The sequence below is a fragment of the Mytilus californianus genome, unplaced genomic scaffold, assembly GCF_021869535.1.
Source record: "Mytilus californianus isolate M0D057914Y unplaced genomic scaffold, xbMytCali1.0.p SCAF_4, whole genome shotgun sequence".
Lineage (NCBI taxonomy): Eukaryota > Metazoa > Mollusca > Bivalvia > Mytilida > Mytilidae > Mytilus > Mytilus californianus.
This window is the reverse complement of record NW_026262690.1, coordinates 117,152,117-117,162,361: the sequence shown is the minus strand read 5'-3', so window position 1 is coordinate 117,162,361 and position 10,245 is coordinate 117,152,117. Positions and strand designations below refer to the sequence as shown.

The 10,245-nt window shown below is 32.5% G+C and overlaps 1 protein-coding gene across 1 annotated transcript; it reads left to right on the top strand.

Moving 5' to 3' along the window:
- The first annotated feature begins 2,007 nt into the window (after nt 1-2,007).
- Nucleotides 2,008-8,761, top strand: LOC127739223 (PAS domain-containing protein cky-1-like). The gene is made up of 10 exons (XM_052250836.1): nt 2,008-2,190; nt 2,529-2,695; nt 3,162-3,211; nt 3,849-3,938; nt 4,268-4,450; nt 4,828-5,015; nt 5,218-5,324; nt 5,732-5,888; nt 6,146-7,530; nt 7,806-8,761. Exons 1-10 carry the CDS (start codon nt 2,144-2,146, stop codon nt 7,835-7,837), a joined length of 2,406 nt encoding a protein of 801 aa, XP_052106796.1. The 5' UTR covers nt 2,008-2,143; the 3' UTR covers nt 7,838-8,761.
- The last annotated feature ends 1,484 nt before the right edge of the window (nt 8,762-10,245 follow it).

The following is a 10,245-nucleotide window of genomic DNA, read 5'->3' as shown; positions in this document are numbered from 1 at the left end:
AAGATGATGCATAAGAAAGAAAACAATCCAATTTACGTTAGTCTATTTTTCTTTTCGGAAAGCGTACGTTGTTATGCTGCACAGGTAAATTTAGAACAGGGTGCTGCCGATTTCTGAACCGGTTGACTTCGTTAATAAATAAAGTTGCAAAAATGTTTGATTTTTCTTTCTGAACATGTGCAGGCTGAATACTATGAGTTTCTCCCAAAAGGTACTTAATGTGATCATCAATCAATTATCAAGATCTAAAGTATTTTGTGAACTATTGTAATAACTGTGCATCAATGTGAATCTGTTTTACAATGGGTAGTCCAGTCAGACAATGGTACGAATTATAACTTTGGTAAGCGATCAATTGTCCCTTTTAATCTAAATCGGAAAGTTTATGTACATTTTATCGCATGCAGTTTGGTTTGGCTCTATTAAATGTTTGGAATATATATAATTTATCAGGATATTTGTATTTTTTTAATTTATTTTGGAATCTATCGTTTCTACGTATTTATGCACCCTGGCTATTAAATGTGTATGTTTAAGCGTCCCGACGACGGGTAGTCCAGAGAAGCGCTTTAGACGCACAAAAAGTGTGATTTTTAATCAATTGATTTTTCATCAGTTTATGCTTTTGCATTATTTCAATAGAAAAGGATCGACTTTGATATGGTATCTTTAAGAATAAAAGCGACTACATATTTAGACGTATATAGATCTAAATATGTAACAACTTTACGACAGACGTTTTCCATCGGATACCCTGTGGTTATTTAGGGATAAAACCATAATTTATTATATTTGGCAAAATGTTTCGGAATTATGGGTCCTCAATGCTTTTCACCTCATACTTTATTTGACCTTTTTAACTTTTTGATTCGAGCGTCACTGATGAGTCTTTTGTAGACGAAACGCGCGTCTGACGTACAAAATTATGAGCCTGGTATCTTTGGTGAGTTTTTTTTATCAATACCACTGCTGGTGGACTGCTAGTCACCGAGGGTATCATCAGTTCAGTAAACAATCCTTTTGTCTTGACATGATTTATAACATACATTTTTTTAAATTCGCCATTGATATATTACATGTAATAAATTAATAAGAAACTATGGTTCCAACTCACTCAGGAAAAATATACCTCAGAAGGATTTTGCTATCTTTTCAGGTTCATCTTGGTAATAAGCTCCTCATGTTTTCAGTAGTTGTGCATCCTTTTCTTTCAATTATTTGGGAGTTTTATCGTTCCTGATGATGTATACCCAGAAAAGTGCATTAAACCCATAAATATCATAAAGTTTTATTGTCATTGTCATTAGCAAGTTTATATTCAAAATATATTTACAGACCAGTATAAAAAATAACCATTAATTGACAACCCCCAAGAATTTATGCCGACTATAACAAAATGACGCTTTTGGACAATAAATTTCAAACTGTTAAAGTCGAACATTTCGTCCTACGTTCTACGTTTGAAATAAGTCAAAATATTATGAATGCAAAATATGTACTGAAACAGTTTTTACTTGCATTGCACTAGGGAATTAAAACATTCCAAATCGGTTACGACTATACACAAACATACATTGAAATCAAAATAAATAGGCTCTTGGGAATGAATTGCATAACAATTTAAAACAATAAAACCATTGCAGTTAAGTTAATTATTCAATGGAAGCGCTGAAAATATTCTGTAATAGATAGTTAATTCTTTCAAATGCAGATTAAAAAAAAATTTAAAATGTCAACCAAAAATATAGAAATTAATGTAATTTGTTTCTCTACAGGAATCTATGACGTTATTAGAGATATATGCATTCCATTTAAACTTTTCGGTAAACTATTTATACGCCATTAATTATGAATAACTTTCGTACTATTATATACGTCATAGCTGAAAAATTATACCTATCATTTACCTGATCGATACACATCGTATCATTAACAGTGTAGTAAATACATAATTACACCATGTGACAAGAATCTACCAATCGGCGAAAGTCACATGATAAACTAACATTGACAAATGCGTCAGAGCTAGAACGAAGTGGTTCATTTTAGAATTTTTCATTGAGGATTATACAGCGGCTGGTCCGCTGAAAATATATTGTGATTATTAACTTTAAATGTAAATAAATATTATAGTGTAAACAAAATGGCACCAAGTCCCGTTGAAGAGCTGGCTCTGATGGACTTAGAAAGGTAAGCGATGATTACTCTACTTGGCAAACTTTACTTTTAAAGGAGTGGTTCTCTCACTGTAAAACAACACGGAATTTTCAAACTTTTAATCTGAGTAATTAAAATAGTAAAAAATATACAGTCTTATAATAGTACAATGATAATATAATTAATGTCATTTTAATTAAAACACCCTTGTTTTACTGCACACAGAAAAAATATGTTCCGACATAGTTGCAGAGAGTTGCGTACACTACACTGTTAGTGATAGCTGTTTTTAGAAACTGACTCACAGCCGAACAATTTGTTATTAACGGGCTATGTATGTAAAGGTTAAATATTGTATTATTGGCTTTTAGGTCAAATAAAGGAGCATCAAAACAACGAAGAGACCAAATAAATGGAGAAATTTCCGTAATGAGAGACCTATTACCTTTACCAGAGAGTGCAAGGCAAAGATTATCCCAACTTCAGATCATGTCCCTTAGTTGTGTATTTATCAGAAAATGTAACGTTTTGCAGAAAAGTAAGTGTACTGTTTTAAAGTATCAGCTCTGATAATTACTTGATAATTTATATAATTACTAACTAATAAATGTAAAGATACGGTGGTTTGAAGTTATTTTATAACAAAATTGTTGAATATGTCATTTTAATGTGCCAAATAAATATTGATTACAAAGCTTTCAAAAAACTTTGACAGTAAAAATTTGGAACATGGTATTTATACTATTTTGATAAAGGAGTCAAAATAAAAAAATCCGTAAAACGGAACAAAGTCAAACTAAACATGTTTTAAAATGTTACAAAGTTTGAAATACACAAATAAACTTCAATGTTGACTAGTATCTTAATTTACTTTATGTAAATGACGAAAAAATAAACAATTGTTCATTGTGTTAAAGTTTTAAAATTACCCAATTTATTTTATTAATTAAAACTTCAAATCTTTAATCAACACAAATAAATATTTCTGTTTTTCTTCATTTCAGTGGTTAAATCATCTCAGAATAATTCGGAAGTACCGTGCGATTTTTCACAGGTAAGTTTTACAGTCTATGAAATCCAGGTCAAGTGCTATTTTCTACAGTGCTCAAGACAATATTTTCTTTGTAGCTGACTGATATTTACGTCATAATGTGACAAAAGGTCAAATACACATTTCCGTCTCAATGAGTTTGCTGGAGGCTACATGGGGACATTTATGAGATACACAGCGACGTATAATGAATCATTTTTGACAACATGTCAAGATCCTATTATACAGCCTTACATTGTTCATATTTTGTCCATATTTTACCTGAACATATTACCTGTTGACTAGCAAATATTTTAAAGCTTTCAATGGTCGACTTGGCATAAAAAGTATAAATAGAACCGATTGACGTCATCAGGTGTTGCGTTTTATTCTGAATAAATTTGAACTGTAATTTTATATTGCGGTAACCTTGTGGGAAAGTAAGTGTATGGCGGTGGCAGGCGAATCTAAGATAAGATAAAAACTACCTGTTCAGTTTGCATAAACATTGATTTAAATATGTCGATCAATAGTCTAATAACCTTATCAAATACATAGAAACACATTATAAAAGGGGATTAAAATACTTTCTTATATACTTATTAAATCATGAAATATAATGTATAATTATAATAATTAAAATTCCATTTCCTGTTTACAGTCACTGACCGGATTTCTGCTGTTAACAACAAGAGATGGAAAATTACTTTATATATCCGAAAACGTTACAGAATACTTGGGACATTCAATGGTAGGTAATACATTCTAACTAGGAGACTTATTAAAAAACTGACAACCTTGATATAAAAATATTAAAAGATCACTCACATTCGCACACCGTAAAAATAGAAAATATAACGCTTGAATCTAATGAATAAATACGAAAATAAGATTAATGAAATAAAGACCCAACTATGATCTCATCTTTTATATCAGGAACATATATTTACATAAAAAACAATATTATATAACAAACATTAATACAATGGACAACAAAATTATTATCATATTAATTTTAAAATTGAAATAATATTTTATGATAAATCAGTAAGATTTAAATATGTTTTCTTTCAATTTCAGGTCGACATGAAAACGCAAGGAGATAGCTTGTTTGATATTGTAGACAAACGCGACCATGGCACTGTGCAGGCGCAGTTGTTACATGGTGGCGGGAAAATGTCACAGGATATACCAACCAGCTTCTTCTGTCGAATGAACATGTCGAGGACCCTTAAACGACAAGCCGGATTTGGAGATGTTAAGGTAAACACCCTTCACTGAGCCTCAACACAGTAGGCGTATCTTTAACTTCTATCGCGCTATCTATACTGATAGCTACAACAGAAACACTTGTACAAAGATAATGTGTATTTATAGAAATGGCATACTGCCAACCAAAAATGACATTAGTGGTGAAGTGAAATATTATATTTCTACACAAGCAATAAAACACATTCAAGATGAATGACTATTTCCTGCTAAAGCTACACTTGTCAACTTAAGTTGTCAACTTACAAGATTTATATACAGTGTTCAAAATAAGAAACAAATTTAACAAAAGAAAATTACTCATTAAAATTGATTTTTTATTTTCGTTATTTTAAAATAATATAATATATGCAATGATCATTTTTTTACAGGTCATGCATGTGAAAGGTCACTTTGTGACTGTACCAACACAGGATTCTGATGTAGAACAACAAGTGTTTATTGCTGTTTGTTCACCTTTAATTACACCGGACGTCAAAGAAAGCCTCATCCAAAACAATACCATGGTCTTTAAATCGGTTCACAACCTTGACATGTCCTTCATAGAACTTACAGTGAAGTAAGTTAATTATTTTTCTTGATAATAACAATATCAAAGATATTTCTGACAACCCTTATATTACTTAAAATAACAAGCAGTTAACTAAAGAAGTATAGTAGATGATAAACTTGGAACCAAAAAACAAAAAAATGATGAAACAAAATTGAATATAACTAATTGTACAAAGCATTGATTATTTAAATGTTTTTATTGATTTCAGTGGAGAATATCATCTTCAGACAACTAATGATGAAATCCAGAATAAATCTTGGTATAGTTATATATATCCCGAGGATTTGCAGGAGGCCAAGGACAAACATACACAATGTAAGTCGTTAATATATGTTCAAAGCATAAGTACAATTAGAGATATGGAATATATTTCTATATGGTAATAAAAACCAATTAGACTTAAACTATTTATTATGTTATTGTGATCAATAGATTTAATAATTCATGAAGCCTTGATTATAATAACCTTTTATGTCAAAATCTACTGAGATATGTTAATAAACTTATATGAGGGTTTAATGTCGAAATCTGCTTAATTATTACACGAAATCCGAATAAAAATAAACACGAGATTGAAAATAAGATGAAATCGAGTATTGAAGGGAAATTCGACCACTGACTTTTTAAATATAGCTTTTACATCGTGGGAAGGAAATGATAAATGTCAATTACGTGTAAGAACCTTATTCAGAACACATATTATATATAATTTTTAATTTCAGTAATAAAATCACGACATGAAATGGGGTGTATGATGACTGTACGCATGATCACAGCCAAAGATGAAGTCATCTGGGTCAACATTGTGATGCAAGTTAGACAGGCTTTGTTATCCAATAGTGATGAACCGGTTATCTTATGCATTAATCAAGTCGTCAGGTAAATATTTACTTTTGTACACGGTCGTATTGCGACATAAATATATCTATATTACTAACTTGTATTGTTCGGTTTCTGTTTAATCCATTTTTAGTCTGCATCTCTTTTTATTCGAACTGATATATACTTTTTTATGGCTAAAAGATTGACAGAAGAAAGTTACACATGTATTTTTTATATTTTTCTTTTTTTAAAATGCAACGTAGACAATAGATTACAGTTTATCAAATTGCTATAATATTTTCTTTATTTTGCAGTGAACAAGAGGCATTCCAGTTCAAACTACAAGGGCAGCTATTCGCATTGTATGCATCTCGAACTCCAGATTTCTTCTTCGGATCAACATTTTGTGCTCCTATCCCAACAAATACCGAAGGAAGTCCTATGCTACCAGCTGCTGGTAACATGTTCCCATCGCCATTTTTCTCCGGACAACAAATTTTCGATCAGCCTTTTGCAACCGTACCACAACCTGTTCACGGTCAAATACCTCCAACGCACAAATCTTTCTGTGTCAAAAACTGTTCTCCAAACATGGCAGATAGACAAGGTCGTAATGACACTCTACGAGCACTGAAAAGGAAAATTCAAGAAAATTTCACAACATGCAAACCAACCAAACTTCCTCGAATGATTCATCATCAAAATGGCGGCTATGGAATGGGAAATTCCTCACCTTCATCTGTATTACCCCATGAAACATTAATATGCCAGTCTTTGCCATCATCGCAAAATGATTACATTGCACCAGCATTCGACCATGGTCCCATGCAAATGTTATATGCTAGGAGAGACATCCAACAAACATTAACTCAGAAGAAAGGTCCATTATTGTCTGATCGTGTTTACAAACCGATCGTAAAAATGGAAGACAAAAACAATAATGAGCAAGTTGTTCCGGACGTCTCTATGCCATCTTGCTATCTTACGCCAGACGCGTCACCCGTATCATCTCCACAACCATCAAACGACGGCACCTCAAAGGACGTCCGTTCGTTTAATCCAGTTTTAGTGGCAAAGTATATATGTTCACTGAAGCAGAAACAAATGAATGACACTAACGCCGAGAGGAGATCAAAGAATCTTCCAAGCCTCGATGTTTCATTCGTAGATTCATTCTTTGATGAACTAGGCACATTTGTTATGCAAAATTCTCTAAAAGATTTTGATACCATTGTGAAAGCCGAACCGATTGACATCGATGATCTCATTGACGCAAAGGAAACTGACAATTTTGATGTAGAGGACATACTTGCGTTGAGTGACCCTGAACCGGAGATAAATGGCGGGAAATCTTTGAACGAAATTAAGGTGGAGATTAACGAGAGCACTTTCAGCGTACCAGAAAGCCATACAAGCCCACTGCCCTTGTCTCCAGTTTCGTCAATAACAGAAGACAGGATGTCGTACGACGAGAAATCTTACTGTGCACTAACTCCAGAATCAGACTTCGATTCTGATCATTATGAAGAGATTATGGACCCGGAAAACTGGATGCTTCAGACACTGAAGTTGCCTTGTTCTGGACTGTTGACAGAACTGGACAAATATGGCAATGTTCCTATGGTCAGTGTTGACGCCAGTTCCGGTGAAACTGAGCTGCATCAGCTCAGAAAGTTTATTTCATCTTGGACGCCAAGTGGTAAGATATATTTCTTTATTCTGTGCATTCAAAAATGTATATTTGTACATTTCAGCTTAAATTTCTAGGATTATGGTGCACATAACACAGTTAAAAAAGATAACTACATTTATGTTCAAAACAAACTGCATCCAACAAATACCAACAACACACAACATTTTGAAAAGTTTGAAAATAAACAATTTTTTTAAAATAACCAAAAAAAATTTCTTGATGATTTTTCATATTGATTGCGTAGAAACATATTTACTCAATGTGTTTATTCTATTTTTCAGGTGTTCTCAGTTCTAACGAAGACTCCCAGTAGGCTATTGTGTAAGTTTCGACTTACGACCTTTCATATGTAAGGCATATTGCCACTCCCTATGCGTCACTTCCGGTTTCTGCTGGCAGAAGAGTAATGGAAGACGACGATTGTTCCCCGCTGGACGGGTTTTATTTGTGCTTTATACATTTACATGACTTTAAGTCTGCTGGTCAGACATTTTTACATTTATACTTTATTACTTTACATATTTGAACTTAAATATTATGTAATGTACATATGATTTTTACACATTGTTGCGCTGGTCGCAAGGCTATTATGTAACTTTTGTTTGTGAATTGTAGTGCTGGTCACTACAATATAATTTGCAAAATATTAAGCTATTAGTGCATTTGATTTATGTAGAGTTTATTATATGTAACGCTGGTCGTATCATTCATTCATTAATTTTGATGCTGCTATTGTAAAAGGATAGAGAATTCGTTTTTGATTCATTCATAGACTCTGTTCATATACAGCCCTGGAGGCTGTCCCTGTGTAGGTATGATTTTATTTCTGAAGCTTGAACGTTTTCTCTCAATCAATGCTGGTCAAATGAGGCTGGTACCTCTTTCATCTCATTCATGTTTTGAGTTTTATTTCCCCAAAGAAATAGATATTAAAATTGTAATAATTTTAAATTAACATATTTTAATCTGTTAAAGTTGACATTGTAATATTTAGAAATCAGAATATCCACGTGCTTTGATTAATAAGTAGATCAGGTACATTGCGAATATAATACATCAACTATTACTGAATTATTACTGTCATTTTAAGTGCTGCTGTGGTTATAGGTTATACCACAAACCTCCAGTAAGGAGGATTAGTGTTTCATGGTTTCTGCTGGTCAGAGCCATTTTGTCAGCTTTATTATTAATGAATATGTTGTTACATACCTGTTTTAATAAAGTCTGATGTAATATATTTTATGTCTTGTATATTGAATCATTTAACATGATTGAAATCTTAAACATGTGTACATGGGGGAAATACAACTATATTAGTAATTACTAATAAAAGAAAAACGAACAAACACATTTCGGTAAAAAGATGTGAACTGAAAGAAAAGGCACACAAAGAACTAAGGGACAATTCAAATCTTATATAAGGACAAACTACTGAATAATCTAAAGATAAAGAAAACTAAACAAAAAGGGAAAAAGAAATATTCAACAAATCAAATCATGAAATGTATAAAACTGAGAAAAACTCCAAAATCAAAGAATTTAGTAAGAAAGATACAAGTTTACTATTGCAAACTGAAAGAGAAGAAAAAAAGACGCCAGGATAATTAGAAAACAAAAAAGGTATTGAGCAATATCTAAATTTAATTGAAAATGTCAATATATTCAAAACTTCTCCAACTGAAATTGACACTACAAAGGTATCACGGTCAGCAGTATGAAAAAGTAAACCAATTCGACATGTTTGTGCTTAACTCACTAGCGACTTGTTTTCGAAGTCTTAGATTTTTAGATACCAGAATAATCGTCTTGTATGTAGTCTTAACGATATGGGCGTGAGTGTGGATTCGTATGGAGGTTGATGCATAGCTGCAGACGATTTCCCTGTTGACCCACTCGGTTTCGCTCCGAGTTAATGCGATTCCTTCAGTATGTGTTTGTTACCTTGTCCTCTTAATCGGTTTATAAGATATGAACAACACAAAACTAGTCTACTGTTACCGATATTAAGCAAATGACAATCGATAGACATAATATAGTAAAAACAATCATCAAAGCTACCTGTCTTATAGTTGTGTATGCCAGACGCGAGTTTCGTCTACTAAAGACACCGCAAGTGTCACTCGAACTAAAGAAAAAGTTAAAAGACAAAATAAACTACGAAGTTGAAGAGCATTGAAAACCATAATTCCAAAAGGTTTTGCCAAATTCTGCTAAGGTAATAAAAGAGAACTACAGAAATATTTCAAAAACGATTCAAGCGAAAACAAAATATTTTGCGACAAAGAGAGACAAAGAAAAATGAACTAGTAGATATCAAAGATTACAGTACTTTACTCAAAAAAAAAACCAAACAAACAACACGTGAAGCCTCGCTTGAAATAATAGTAAAGAACACTGTAAACGAAATCATTAGAAAGAATATGGAAAAAGGAGTCGTCTAATTAAAGGCAATCAGCAGGACGGAAAAGTGGGGAAAAGACTAGTTTCCTTCCTTCACACAAAAAGTGTGTTAAAAGGGAGGCAAAACAAGAGAAGTGTTTATAATTTGTTTTATCGAAATCAATTTATGCACTGAAAAACTTCGGAAATTTGTCTTAAAAGGACTTGACAGTCAGTGACGTAATTAAGGAAACACATACAGGAAAATCAAATAATACTTAATCACCATGGCGACCATTAACGTAGACATCCTTATGATTTCCGTAGGTGAACATTATGAGT